This window comes from Papaver somniferum, chromosome 1, assembly GCF_003573695.1.
Source record: "Papaver somniferum cultivar HN1 chromosome 1, ASM357369v1, whole genome shotgun sequence".
Taxonomy (NCBI): Eukaryota; Viridiplantae; Streptophyta; class Magnoliopsida; order Ranunculales; family Papaveraceae; genus Papaver; species Papaver somniferum.
Window position 1 is genome coordinate 210,309,241 of NC_039358.1, and position 15,889 is coordinate 210,325,129.

Genomic DNA, 15,889 nt, shown 5'->3' on the forward strand with positions numbered 1-15,889 from the left:
ATTTAAAATTTTCAGCTAATAGAAATTTATGAGAATCCTTTAAACCCACACAATCATGGGATACAAATTATATGCCGCTTTTATCTTGTATCTTTTTTTTTCATATGATGGATAAATTTTTGTTTAGGAAAGAATATCTTACATTTCTTCGAACGAATGAGTCTTTGGTTGAGTTTGGGGAAACAATGGTCTTACTTCTATAATAGCACCAATTTTTTCTTATTTTGCTGGTCACTTTCATCTTGAACTGGAACTCTAGTTTCCTGTAGTTAATAGAGTTTTAGTAGTTAGACTATAAGATTAACGAGATTAAATTTTTTGTTTTTGTAAGTTAATTATTAATTCAAAAGAACTAACCTAGGGGTTAGAAACCCTTACATCTGGTGGAGTATAGCCATCGAATGTCAAAACGGCTGGTGAGTGCCTGACATTTGATGTATCTACTTCCAAAGCTTCAGTAATACAAAAAGGTAGAGTACTACCCCAATTACAAGTGCTTTGGAAAGTCCTAGCTTCCTTTGCGACAAGGTCAGCTGGATTGTTGGTTGTTCTTGGAACAAAGAAAAACCTAGAAAAGTAGATAAAAAAAACTAATTTCATACTTCACTGCATCCATAATAGTTTGATTTTGCCACAATATAGAGGAAGGAGACACATTCAAGCAATCAAAGAGATTTTTACAGTCGTCTTCCATGTTGAAACTGGATATGCCTTGCTTTGTTGCCCATTTAGCTGCTTGAAGGAATCCTATCGCCTCTGCCTCTTTAGAAGATGACGTTGTCAAGGGCCTTGCTTTTCCTTGCTTATAGAATTATAACATAACCTGCTGGTATATCTTTGGATATCCATGCTGCATCAAAATGAATTTTTTATTGCGAAGTGCTCGGTAGTTTCCAACCTATCCTAGAATGTTCCGTAAGTATAGATGAGCTAGGGTAAGCTCTAGTTTTATCATTACTCCAGTAATGCAGATTTCTTGGATTTCCAGGGCTAGTTGTAGACTAGCTAGTTTTTTGTTTTTTTTTTTTCAAAAACTCTGTCACATCTTTCTTTCCAAATAAACCAGATTTTTGTCATGATATTTTCTATTGGTAAGGTTTTTTTTGGTTGAGCCATCCATACCTTACAGATTTCTAAGAAAGTTGTAGTGGTACTAAATTGTAATTCTTCTGGGTTGGGACTTACAACCTAAACTGATTTAGCAAAGGGACAATGGAAAAGTAGATGTTCTAAAGACTCTTTAGCTTCACAAACGAGATTAAAGTTATAGAACATCAAATGAGTCATTTTTTAGAGCATCATTGAATCAAAAAAAGAAAAAAGATACTTATGATAACAATTGACCTGGTGTGTACATTCGACCTTGCCAAGCATGAATGATGTTTATCTTATCTGAATACAAGATTTTTTATGCTTTTAAAAATGTTGATTCGCCAATATTTTTAAGAGATTTTAACTAAATTTAAGGGAAAAAATAGCACTGTTAGACTTGTATCGGCCGGATTTGGTCACATAATAAGACGAGTATGATCTAACCTTCCTATATATCGTGGCGAGAAGGCTCAAGTGAGGATTTTTCTTCTACCTGCCATTAGCGAGTTGGGTTAAAGGTAAGGCCAAAACCGATGGGAAAATACGATTTGGTCCAAAACTTGTCCAAAAATACTAGTTAGTCGAGCCCGAGTCAAGTAGGTACAGAGTAGTCCAATAGTTATTTAAAAAAAATGTAAAGATGTTATCATCCTTCGCACGGTTTTCATAATGCACACGTGCAGCAAATAAAACTTGTATTGTAACTGACACATTCAATTAGGAGTCGTCACATTATTCATCTTTTATACCTAAACAATAACTGAAAAATTTAACGAAAAAAATCATAAGAATCATTTAAACGAGAGAAGAAATCAATATAGAAAGAAATTAAAACCCTAACTGAGAGAAAACCAAAAACATCTGTTAGAGCATTGCTCGGTTGAACCCACAAGCTTTGCTATCTCAAGAATGTTTTCAATGTTATGTGATCAAAACTATATCTTGATTTCTAGTCTACTAAGTCAAGTTTCAGATAGGTTAAATTGTAGTTGAGTATCAGAGATCACCCTTGAAGACTGAATGTCGACGAAGACATTTAAAGAACTTCTATATCAGGTATGTCGAACCAATTTTACCCACCATACCATCATTCATCTATTGAGACCATGTTGTATGACTTATAATAGATTCACAAATAAGGTGTTTCGAGTCAAGCTTGTCTTGTGAAAAATTTAGGTATGAGTTTTACCAATTAGATGTTCAAAGGTCCTTAACAATATTAGTTATTATATGAATTAATTTGTGGATCAGTTAATAAAATGCCCGTGCAAATTATTAAATCACTTGGGAATGTTTCAAACATCATAAGAGAGGAATATGAACATACTGGAATTTCTGCTCAGGGTAGGTTGGTGAACTCAGTTTGCAAACCATAGATATGTGAGATACATGAATACAGGAAGGTTGCCGAACCAGTTTGCAAACCACAAGTTCAGTTGGGAAAAGTCCACGAACCCGGTTGGCAAATGTCATGTCCCATGTATTATAGGGCACCCATGTATAAGGGAACCCTGGGTGTACTTAGTATTGTTAGCACGCGTGCGGCACATGTGCCATTCCATTACACTAATATGTACTGGGACTGTTTTCCTTGGGAGATTATCGAATAGAATTGTCATTGTTGTGTTTCCTTCTTCCCTCAATTGAGGTGTATCTTCGATTTCTACAGTGTAGATCCTGTAGGATTGAGCCCGATTACTTATTTGTAGTTTAGATCACTACAAGTGGTATCAGAGACGGTCTTTCCTTCGATTGATCATGGATAATTTTAGTGCTTTAATGAGTGCAAATTGTGAACTAATTAATCTTCGATTGGATTACTGGATTAAATTTGGAAATAATTCGCCAAATCGGAACCAGAATCTCCTAAATTTGTTGGACCTCATCAATCATGCAGAGAGGAAGATAGAGCTTCACACTAGAAAATTTAACCAGGTGCCAACATCGGAGGAAACTTCAATCGAAGTTGCTGAGGTTGCAGAAATAACGAAGATGCAGGATGTAATTGGCAGCGAAGAATTTGTTGAAGACTCAATTCACGCAAAGTTGGTCACTGATATTAGCCGAAATTCGTCAACCCCATCCGAAGAAGAAGATGATGATTCTCTTGAGTTGGAGTTGATTCCCCCTTATTTCCTTGTTGAATCTGAAGATGTTGATTCACTTACTGGTAGGAGTTTACCATTGAAGAAGTTGAAACACCAGAGAGAATTGATTTCTCCAAGGATTTTATTACTCACCTCGATCTGAATGGTAAGAATTGTCTTTCTCTCCACCTTGATTTGACTCGTTCCATATTTGATCGTGGAAGGTTTGTTGATGGATCAGTTTTCATTGATGAATACCATGGGAGAATTGTTTATGAGTTGGTTTTAAAACATGGGTGTAGATTCAAATTGCTGTTTAAGAATTCAATTACAATGGTTTTGGTTGAGGAAGGTTATATTGGTGATGGCCATAAGGAGAAATTGATGTTTCTGCATTACCAAGAAGGTAAACCCTTCAACCCTGGTACTGATTTTGTGGCGGGCTTTCAAAGTCATAGAGTTGAATCTCGTGAGGTGAATAATTTCAATTCATTCAATCAGAATAATAATACAATTGAGAATTCAACTGAGTTAGATGTTCTGAAGAAACTTTGTAGTGTAGAATGTTTAGATTGTTTTCTTGATTCTACTCGAGCCTTATTGGATCGTGGTAGAACAATTGAATCTGTTGTGGGGTGTTTTTCTTATGATGAAAATATTTCCAACTTCTGCATTACTTCTTGTATGTTTGCTTGTAAGGGGCTGAAATTCATGGATGCTTCTAATGGTAAATCTGCTTATGAACTGAATTTTGAAATTGGTTACCATTTAGATCTGTTGTTTGGGATTTCGAATGTGTTAGAGTCTGTTAAAAATAGAGACAAGCTTGATTCCAGCAAGCTATTTGATAAAATTCCAGAGCAGGGTAATGTGATTTACATTAATTTGATACTTCCTGTGACAAGGGGCAGTGAGTCTGGCAATGCATGTGAACCAATTCTTCAAATTCATCTTAACAGTAGATGGAGTTCCAGGGGTAATAAAGGCTCTCCAAGGTTACAACTAATCAATGGATTACTCAAAATGCCTGCTGAGAGTGTAGCCAGGAGTTTGAATTATGACGGAGATGATTTTCTTCTGAAACTTCAAAGAGGTAAGGCATGTTCGAATTCTTCAGTTGATAAACGTTTCTTCCTTATTTTCGACTCTACTCACAGTGTGTTTGATCGTGGGAAAGATAGCGGCCTTACTGTATGAGTTTCTTGTTTTGTGAAACTTGATTCTATGTTTGAGTATCGAACTATAGTGTGGTTTACGGATTCAATGATATTCATGTTTGCTAAACCTGGGAAAAAGTTTTTGTGGGGTACTGTGTGTTTCAAATGGACAATTTGTGTTTCTTCTCACTCTTATCTCAACCTTACCAGTAATGTATTTGATCGTGGTAAAGAAATTGATGTCCTAAGAAGTGGTAATTATGTATATGAGCTTATTTTTCAAGGTGGGTACCCTTTAGACTCCTTATTTCAACACTCGGATGTGTCTCAGATTGTTAAAATTGGTGAAACTCGTGAAGCTTTCCAGTTGTTTAATAAAATATCACGGCAAGTTAGTGTTTACTGGGCTAACGTGATTCTTCATGTGACAAAGGAAAGTAGGCCTAGAAATGCAGGGAGTTTGAGTATTCAGGAATGCTTATATTGTGGCCTGGATTTTGCTGGAAGAACATTTGATAGAGGAAGGGTGTTAGGAATTAATTATGGGTTGGTCCATATGATTTCAGGTAGTAGTGTAGTGGATACGGCTACACTTTTTGTGAACTTATCTTATGAGATGCATCAAAGTAATTGTATTTCGTGGAGTATCAAGTGGTAATGTTTTCGGTTGGTTTTTTACTGGGCTACCTGAAGAAATCCTCTCTACAGTTTGTACTAGTAATCAGTGGTGTCTCGGCTGTAAGGAATTCCTTGTAGTGGCGGTTGGAATCAAAGAGATGCTCATAGATGTTACTGGGGAGGACAGAGGACACGAGTGGTTAGAGGAATTACCTACAGACGTGGTTGTTGTTCTTACTTGGATAGATGTTGCAGTTCCAAACTGTTCCTTTCTGGGGAGTCAGATCATCATTTTTATAACGATTAGTATATCTCCAAATGAAGAAGATTATACTCTATGTTTGCAGTTTAAAGTAGGGTTAACTGGTAATGGAGTTCCTTATGTTAGACTGTTACAAGTTAAGGGCAAGATGACGAAAGCAATTATGAAGTATACTGTGAATGCTATTTTCAAATTGGTTACTGCTCGTCAATACTTCCCTTGTTACAGTTCATTGTTGAATTTGTTATTGCAAAGCAAGAACTGTTATGGAAGAGTGGGATTCTGCAAAACAAGAGTGGACAGCATAGAGAAGCTTGTAAAGACTAATGGTGGGAAAAGCAAATGGTATGAGCTGCTCAGTCGAATGTGTATAGAAGCTGTTGGTGACGAGAGTTGGATAATGATAGTGGTTTGTACTGGTGGTATAAGGTCCTTTTGGAGTCAGTTGCGGCAAAAGGAATTCAGGGCGTTAGAGGAATTCTTGACGCACATTGTGGTTTCAACTCCAAATACAGCTAAGTATCTCATCACCAAGGTTTGTATGATCAAGTTTGTTGCAGTAAAAATATCTTTATGCACTACACTACATGGCTTCCCTGTATACATGTTGTACAGTAAAGGGTATATACTCCTTAAATGGTCTTGGCAAGAGTTGCTCACCGTATTAGCTACTTCTTTACAAATAATCAAAAATCCTCTTCTTCAAACAACTGGTAGTCACAAAGGGTCTTTTCTGTCTCAGATGAGTTGCAACCTGGGCACTGTTAGAACTGCTGGTACTGGCTCATTTGATAAGTTCAGTAACGGAGACTCAATTCTTTGGGTTTTCTGGGCTTGCTACAAAAATATCAGTATACTCAAAGGTGCTCATACAGTCACTGCTAACACCATTTTGGGGTTTTTATTCATGGATGCGAGTGGTGTTTTTACTAGTATCTACCCAGACATGAGTTCAGCTTATGTGGGCCTTGATGTTGAAGATTATATGGGTTTCATCTCTTGTTGTGTCCGTGAACAAGCTGCAACAACTATGTATCTTTTCAGCCCCTCCCATTTTATTTTAATTTATGCCATCCTTGAGGACAAGGATGATTTGAAGGGGTGGAATTTGTCATGTCCCATGTATTATAGGGCACCCATGTATAAGGGCATCCTGGGTGTACTTAGTATTGTTAGCACACGTGAGACACATGTGCCATTCCATTACACTAATATGTATCGGGACTGTTTTCCTTGGGAGATTATCGAATATAATTGTTATTGTTGTGTTTCCTTCTTCCCTCAATTGAGGTGCATCTTCAATTTCTACAGTGTAGATCCTGTAGGATTGAGCCTGATTACTTATTTGTAGTGTAGATAACTACAGCAAACCTTGGTGAACTAATTTTATAAGATGGATTAATTGGCTAGCAGTTGGGGAATATTGTTCACGAATCGAGGTCAACTGAGTTCGGTAGTCTAGTAGGGTTGGTGAACCCGGTTCAAGGACCATAGCACCCTGACTCATGAAAACTGTCCTGACAATGTTTAGCAGATGCTCAAAGACTTATTATTTTAATATTTTTTGCATTGATAGAACTCTCTTAAATACTTCTAAGACTTCATTGATTACTTAAACACTTATGTATTTGAATCATGATTACTTTCTTAGGTGTTTAAATGAACATCGATCAAGTAGCTTTTAGTTCTTTGGCTAACTTTCCAAACCGAACAATCATTATACACGGTTCAGTAACAAACCTATTTGTATAGTTTTCTACTGTAGTTTGAAGACTTATTTTGTTTGCTTGGTTCTCAAGTTATCTTAGCTTGAATTCTAAACTAACCTTGGTCTTTGAAAACTATAAAAAGAGCATCTCTGTCAATTGGGAAAATCAATCCCTGACACTTTGTGTCCTAGTATATTCTAGAGTCGCCTCTATTGACCTTTTAGGCCTACGACTAAAAATACTTCGTTTGGGGATTCGTGAAGCCAGGTCCGACTATCTTTAACTTGATATTTCGTGTATCCTGATCTTGCTTTTATGTTATCGAGGTTTTGGTAATCTCTTTCAGGCAAAATAGATAGTAATCACAAAGTACTTTTCGTCTCAGACTTTGTGATTTCTCAAGATAGATATCGAAAGACTGATCTTAGTTGATCTTTCAACGATTGTTCTTGAGAGGCGGTTAAGAATCTAGGCTTCTCTTCAGGAGTCGTAAGTTCTAGATTTGTGAGGATTGCTAGCTTGTCTATTGCAAATAGATTTTCACGCCTTAAACGTTGATCTAAACAGAAATCAATTATGATTATCTATTAGAGGAAGATAGTGAAAAAGCGGGCGTCTAACAACCACACCCAATATTTCGCTTAGAAATCTGTATGGACTAACTCCAATATACTTTCAAGAGAATCAACTAGACAGTCAGACTCAATCTTAAGAAACGTATATCAAAGAGTTATATTTCAATTTCTCAATTCAATCTCCAATCAAACAAATAGGAATTTGCGACCCCGATTGAATATAAGAAATAACTTGGATGGTATCAAAAACCAATATCCAAGTGCCAATAAATTTAATCAACAACCAAAGGTTGGATTCACAATTGATTGAACTTACGCACAACCTGTGATATTTCAATTATATAAACAAATATTATGCGGAAAACAAATAACACAAATTCCAGAAGTTTTGTTAACGAGGAAACCGCAAATGCAGAAAAACCCCGGGACCTAGTCCAGATTTGAACACCACATTGTATTAAGCCGCTACAGGCTCCAAGTTAACTTCGGACTGGAATGTAGTTGATCTGTAACAAATATCACACTGATCAAGGTACAGTTGCGCTCCTTACGTCTATGAATCCCAACAGGACTCAACGCACTTGATTCCTTAGATGATCTCACCCACAACTAAGAGTTTCTACGACCCAAAGTCGAAGACTTATTAACCAATCTGTCTCACACAGAATAGTCTATTGAATAGATAAATCTGTGTCCCACAGATTACCTATGAGTTTTGTTCAGTGTTTTGATAAATCAAGGTGAACATGAACCAATTGATATACCAGACTTATATTCCGGAAGAACAATCTAGATTATCAATCACCTCACAATAATCTTAACCGTATGGTAGGGAAACAAGATATTGTGGAATCACAAACGATGAGACGAAGATGTTTGTGAATACATTTTATCTTGCCTATTGGAGATTAAATCTCGAGCAAATCTTAGAGAAGATACTACTCAATCACGATAGAAAACAGCAAGATCAGAACACGCAACTACAGAGAAAATAGTTGGGTCTGGCTTCACAATCCCAATGAAGTATTCAGGTCGTTAACCTACAGGGTTTTGGAAAAACCTAAGGTTAAAGGAGAATCGACGCTAGTCGCAACTAATATCACACAGGAGGTGTGAGGATTAGCTTTCCCAGTTTCTAGAGTTCTCCTTTATATAGTCTTCAAATAAGGGTTTGCGATCAATGTTACCTTGGTCACAAAGCATTCAATAGTCACCGTTTATATGAAAACCTGATTAGACTCAATCTAATATCTTTCAAACTTTAGATCGAACTTAGATTGTTATACACAAATAAAAAGTGACTTCATTTAGATATGAGTTATCGTACCTAAATGTGTACACCTTTGTTGGCTCGACAATAGTTAACCGAAGTTAGCCATATGAACTCTTTCATATCAACTATATTCATCTTAACCATAACTAGTTCAAATGACTCAAATGAAACTAGTTCTAGAGTTCCTCAATTGTTTATATTCTCATAGAATTATACAAGACATAATTGAAGCAAAATCGATTTTGATTCACTCGAATCAAGTCATGAACATTATAGCCACGGTTTGCAAAAAATTGCATTCCTTATTATATAAATGTATTAGTTCATGAACAAACCGATTTTAGAACATAATCCACTCAAGTATGCAAACGGGTACGCATACCTTAGTGGCCGGACTAAGTTTGTGTTCGCCAGTATGCGAACGGGTACGCATACCACCAAACTCAATAAAGTCCCGGAACTTGAACCTCACGCCCGTACGCGTACCGGTATGCGTACTTAGTTCCCGGACCTCTACTAAACCAATCAGTACGCATACCATGGTTCCCGGACTTGGATTACACATATGCAAGTACGCATACTGTGCTTATATCCAATTGTTCTAAACTCTCATTTCAACCATTGAAACATTCTCGGAAGACGACAATAGCTGTCTCACACAAATTATTAGCTTCAAAGCAATTTTCAAGTGATCGAATGCTCAACACGAAACATTCCGAGTCTACATCAAATGACTGTCTCACACAAATCATGTGAGATGTTACCAGGAAATTTTCACATGATCATATTTTGACTTTCATCAAGAATATAAAATGAACTTGGTTAAAGCGAAAGCTTACCGACACATATTTCGAGAAAAATGTAAGCGAGTTAAACTCAACTCGAAATATCAAATATGCATAATTGAAGTCTATATAGCTATACGACTTTTGTCTCAATTATGAGATAGAATAGATAGACTTTTGAGTGATAGATGAGTTCAAGTCTTCACATACCTTTCGTTTATGAAGTTCCACAAGCTCCCCTTAGTAGTTCTTCTTCTTCAGTCGATGAACGCCATGAAGTCTAATGCTCAACTACACTTTCTATCCTAATCCGAGACTTAGCTATAAGTAGACTAGAAATCAGGACTTATAGTTTTGGCAATTAAACTTGACAAAAAAGCTTGAGATAGCAACGCTTGCGAGTTCGACCGAGCAGTGCTCTAACAGATAGGTATCAAAAGTCTGCACTTCAGCTGAAGCAACTCTTAGGCTGTAAAGGACGTTAGATAAGGGAATCAAGTGTGTATAAACTTGTGAGGTTCAAGAGATGTAAGGAGCGCGACTGTAGCTGAATCGCTTGGAGGGTAGATCGGTCTCAACTACATTCCAGTCTTAAGTCTGATAGTAGGCTAGTGTCTGTAGCGGCTTAACATGGTGTGGTGTTCAACATGGACGAGGTCCCGTGGTTTTTATGCTATTGCAGTTTCCTTGTTAACAAAATTTCTGGTATCTTGTGTTTTTCTTTTTTCTTATTATATTGTTTATCTTTACAATTGGATTTACACAGGTTTATACGTATCCAATCTAAGTAGATACGTCCACTTAATTATAATTGATTAAGAGAGTGTTTCTAGTAGAATTCGTATCTTGAAATATAGATAACAAGTCTAATCACTTAGCAGAATTCCAATTGAATTATTTGGATACGACTAGATTGATCTTGGATATTGATTTTTGAGATCGTCCAAGTATTCTGCTTAACAATCAGGTTCACAGACCTTTTGTCTATATACATACTGATTGGGTAGAGGTTGAGATATTAACTCCATATATATATACATATTTTCAAGGATCATTAAGTTGGTCTACTTGCAACTGTGTTAAGTTTTGTCTATACAGGTTGTCTAATGAAAAAGTTGGGTGTATTTGATATCCCATGCGTTTTCAACATCATAATCTAGAAGAAATCTCCATCATCATAAGCCTTTGATAAAAAACGCAGTAGCAGTACTGCTGCAATAAATCAATTTTTTTTGTAGTGAGTAACATCATGGTGAAGAAGAAGCAACAACAAAACATTCCAAAATCATCATCGTCTAAACGGGAATCAAACCAAATTAAGAGCTTCGAAGAGAACAAGACAACAAAAAGAAGAAGATTCAACATCTGTTCAAGTAGCACAAAGTCCAAAATCATCATCATCTAAATTGATATTAGCAACTATAAAAAATCAAGACCTTCAAGGAAAACAAAACAACAACAAACAGATGATTTAATATCTATTCAACTAGAAAAAAGGTAAGATCATCTGTTACTTTCATATATTGGCATGTTTAGTGTGTATGTATATTGTTTTTCTTATATTTGTTGTGGTACTGTACAGATTTGTACACCAACATGTTGTTTCAGTTATATATTGGCCTATCCAGTGTGTATGGATATTATTTTTCATAGATTTGTTGTAGTAGTGTATAGATTTGTATACCAATATGTTGTTTCAGTGATACATATTGGCTTATTTGTGGGCATGAATGTTTTTCTCACATTCATTGTAACACTGCATATATTTATACACCGTCATGTTGTTTTATGGATAAATGAACAGTTTTGTGGGCATGAATGTTGTTTTCCTTAAATTTATTGTAGTAGTGTATAGATTACTACACTAGTATAAATGTTGTTTCAGTGATATATGGACTGTTTTGTGGGCATGGATGTTGTTTTTCTCACATTTTTGTGGCAGTGTACAGATTTGTATCCGACTTGTTATTTCAGGGATATATTTTCCTGTTATGTGGGCACGGTTGTTTGTCTCAGATTTGTTGTATTAGTGTATGGATTTGTAGATCAATTAATTGTTTCAGGTACCTATGCATTTTTCTGTGGGCATGGATATTGTTCGAGCACAAAAGTGAGCATGCACATTCCAACCAAACTAGGTTGTGTTCAGGTGAGTCTAGTCTTCTTCGTCACGGGTGACTAAGACAGAATCAACATTCTTGACCTCGTGCTTGGTTTGAGTTCTCTTTTTCCTGCTCCTGTTTTTTTGCTTGACTTATGATGAAGAGTATCATTATCAAAACGTGTATTCATACAAGAGACATTAGACAATGTGAGGTCTTTCTTGAGTCTATTGGCTAGACATTCGTAATTGTCACCAACGGTTACCATCTGAGTGTTTTTCTTGTGATAGACTTCTGGTTTCTCTGTGATTGTTGTATGCTAGATTTCGGGACCTATGTATAAGTGGGTTTCGCAACAACTACTCTCTCCTTCATACTATTTGGATGATTTCCAATTCGAAGTATCAGATGTCTTCGCATTTACATAGTAATCGAAGCATTTATTCCTTATATCCCAATCCTCTTGTATCACGAAGATTTTTACTTGCTTCCATTGAGGTTAATTCGTTTGAGCTATCATTAAACTTTCTCAAGTCCTCTTTCCAACGTATTGATTTTATCAAGAGTACCACCTAGATCAGCCTCAAGACGTTATTCTCGAAGGGATTTATACGATCTATCCCCTAACTCACTAACACTCCATGTACGACCAATGTCGATTTTCTCCTTTAGTAAAACCTCGTATATAGGAGTGAGCCTAATGTTGAAAGTTTCTAGAGCTTATACCCTTATCTTAGAATTCATCTTCATAATCTTCAACCTGAAAAATGAAACACAAAACATTAATCAAAATAATCTGGATAAACAAAACGTAAAGTTGCATAAATAAACGCATATTTAAAAACAAAATAAACATGTGTACAACAACGTGTATATAAAGAAAATATATGTGTACAACTATGTACACAGTGTTGCAAAACTATGCACAGGTTGAAAACAATCAACCTCTGCACAACTATGTACACAAAAGAAAAAGAATCTTCATTAACAAACAAAAAAGAAATAAATAATAAAGTAAAAATAGTACTCACCTTATCGCATCCAGAAGAGCATATAGGCAGACAACTTTTTATCTTTATTAATCAAGATGTAAAATGACTCGGCAACACTTGAAGAGTGAGCATTATGTCTACATACAAGAATTTTTTTTCAAAAGCCCAATTCTCCATTGGAATGTCTTGATATAATTGGAAATTTGATTGTATGATTCTCCTTTAGAATCTCTTGTTTCAATTTATTGATTTATTCCCACATCCTCTTTGTTCTTTTAGGAAATATGATGCACTAATTTGTTCCAATTGTTAATCTTTTTTCAAATAATTTTATGATTAACAGATTGCTTACTAGAAGTCTTAGTTTCATATGCCCTTATGATCAACTCTTTGCCAAGCCTTCGGATTATACTTTTCTAAGTCATTTGATTCTTCTTGTTTTCCACGGCTAATACCACATAATCCACACAAGTTGCAGCCGAGAAGCATTCATTGTATATTGAATTGGTTAAAGTTCTCTTACAAGGGGCACAACTGTTTATATCCCTTAACTGGTAAAGTTTATGTCTCAAGACACGTTGTGTTCAATGATAATTCATGTCCTCTAAGAAGCAGGAATTTAATTGCTACCACCTCTATTTTTTGCAATGCTTATTCTACTTCAGATGTTCTGGCAGATTTTCTCCATCAGACATAATTTCTGCATCTGACACATCTACTGCAGCATCTGACACACCTACTACAATATCTGACATAGTTTCTTCATCTGACACAGTTTATGAATCTATACATGTTGATGTTTCTGACATACTTTCTTCTACTTCACCCTCAGTATCTCCAGCATCTGTCTCAGCTACTACTTATACTTCTTTTCCAATGCTAACTAGAGGAAAATCGAGTATCTTCAGACCCAAAGTTTTTAGCACAAAGCATGTCTTGTCTGCTAATTTGACTACTGTTATACCACCTTCAACTCATACCTGTTTCTCAAAGGAAATCAAGAATCCAAATTGGAAACACTTAATGGTTGATGAATACACTGCTTTAAAGGATGCAGGTAATGGACTTTAGTTGATCCTTATCCATCTTATAACATAGTTGGTTGTAATTGGGTTTATATGATTAAACACAATACCGATGGATCCATCAATAGGTACAAGTCCATGCTTGTTTCCAAAAGCTTTCATGAGCAAAAAAGTCTTGATCAGTCAGAGATATTCAGTCCAGTGGTCAAACCAACAACCATCAGATTGGTTATATTTTTGACATTTAACTTTGGTTGACAGGTTAACCAATTGTTAGTAACAAATGTTTTTTTTTTTTTTGCATGTAGACTTAACTGAAGTAGTTTATATGAAGCAAGCACCTGGTTTTGTGGATGAATCTGAGCCCAATCATGTTTGCAGACTTTACAAATATATCTATGGCTTGAAACAGACACCTAAGGCATGGTATGAAAAACTATTGACTGTTCTGGTTTCTCATAGCTTTCAACCTTCATTTGTTGATTCATCTTTGTTTGTACAGAAATATGGATCTAGAATCACCATTATCCTAGTATATATATATATATATATATATATATATATATATATATATGATATTCTCATTACTGGTAATTCTTTTGAGTTTTGTGAATCCTTTATTTCTCAGCTTAAAGAACACTTTCCTATCAAGGATTTAGGGTCACTTCACTATTTTCTTGGTCTTGAGGTGAAGAGGAACACTTATTTCTCACCAAATGAGGTATGCTTTAGATCTTCTTGAGAATTTCAATATGACTGGTGCAAATCCCTGCAATAATCCGTCTCTCCTTCTAGTTAGATGTCAAAGTCAGATGGGACACTTGGACCAGACCTGGTATTTGGTATGTAGTCAATCAAGTGTGTCTTTGAAAACGCGGGGATACCAAAATACACCACCAACTTTTTCTTAGGAAACCTATATAGAGTAAACTTGAATACAATTCTGAAAGTTCAACTTAATGAATCTCAATCAGGAATTATATGAAGAGCTTATATCTCTTTCTCTTACAATCAGAATGTTAATAGAGACAAGTCTGTAAACCTGATTGTCCCGTGAGAGTACTTGGACGATTCCAAAGATCAATATCAAAGATCAATCATGTCGTATCCAAAAAACAAGGATGAATATATCTACTTTGATTGATTAACGTACAACCTATGCGTTGATGGTGGTTTTTAGTTCAGGGATAAAATTGTAAAACCCTGTATTTAATGTGTCGTCGTTCTGCAAAGAAATAAAGCCATTTAAAAGTGATGAGTGCCTATGCCTATTTGCTTACATATGCATTGAGCAATTCAGTATACTTATATATGAAATTTATTCAGAATGGTTTCGGTCGCAAAATCCCAGACATTCTGTAAATTTTATTAGTCTCCCACCTGCATTATTCACTAATGCATGGCTTGTTGAGTGTTTTTCCTACGCTATGTTAATAGCTGAACTCTTAATATTGACATGATATGACAACTAATGTCCGTTCTCGGCCGAGGATCATGAGTTTCCCGAAGTTTCAGGATTAAGATGTGCACGAAAGTACTCAATCAGAAGCACGCAAGCTGCGCCGCTCTCTGAGAATAAAATTAGTGATTTTGTATCAATGCACAAGATTCACAAAAATTAATTAATTTTGTGTCAGCTCACAAAATTCAATTTTATAACCTAGTTTTATCAGTTTACAAAAATTAGGTTTTTTGTGGTCTGCGCAATATCTCGGTCCCTATTGGTCGAGACTAAACCTAGGAAAACTAGGAAATTAATCGATCATGGAACTAGTAGGAGCAAAATCCTATTAAAAGTTGGAAAATAACAAATAAAGGGAAACTGCGGCACATAAAGGAAGAAGCAAAAGAGGCGCATCCGCACTGCTTGGCCGGCCGGTTTGCCCTAACTGGCGTCTCTCATGCCCGACCTGCCATGCCTTATCTTGCTTCATGCCGACCCCTCTTTCCCTCTAGCCAATCAAATCGCTCCAAAGTCGCAACCCATACTTTTCATTAAAGGTAGAAGTTGGCTGGCCGACACGATTAATTTCTTAAGAAATTAAATCTAGACTGTCCATGTCAGTCTTAAAACGATCATGACCGTGCGACTTGGCCCGCCAATTTGTCAAGCTAAGCCTTTTCTTGGCGCGATCAAGAGAGCTTCATGATACCCACCGGCGGGCCCACTTCTATCCCAGCCAACCAGAACTCTCATAGAATGTCAACAACG

General features: G+C 36.1%; 1 protein-coding gene across 1 annotated transcript; it reads left to right on the plus strand.

Moving 5' to 3' along the window:
• The first annotated feature begins 4,919 nt into the window (after positions 1 to 4,919).
• On the plus strand, positions 4,920 to 14,734 carry LOC113359421. Its single transcript, XM_026603061.1, has 6 exons — positions 4,920 to 5,751; positions 5,959 to 6,506; positions 13,318 to 13,709; positions 13,986 to 14,209; positions 14,306 to 14,398; positions 14,693 to 14,734. The coding sequence occupies exons 1-6, from the start codon at positions 4,948 to 4,950 to the stop codon at positions 14,732 to 14,734; spliced, it is 2,103 nt and encodes a 700-aa protein (XP_026458846.1). The 5' UTR covers positions 4,920 to 4,947.
• Positions 14,735 to 15,889: the final 1,155 nt, after the last annotated feature.

What these genes read in the sequence shown, in the direction of transcription:
- LOC113359421 (XM_026603061.1), top strand. Translation starts at nt 4,948, where the DNA reads ATGAGATGCATCAAAGTAATTGTATTTCGTGGAGTATCAAGTGGTAAT. An exon ending in CTAAGTATCTCATCACCAAG is followed by an intron (nt 5,752 to 5,958) that starts GTTTGTATGATC and finishes TTTCTGTCTCAG; the next exon opens with ATGAGTTGCAACCTGGGCAC. An exon ending in CTAGAATCACCATTATCCTA is followed by an intron (nt 14,210 to 14,305) that starts GTATATATATAT and finishes TTTATTTCTCAG; the next exon opens with CTTAAAGAACACTTTCCTAT.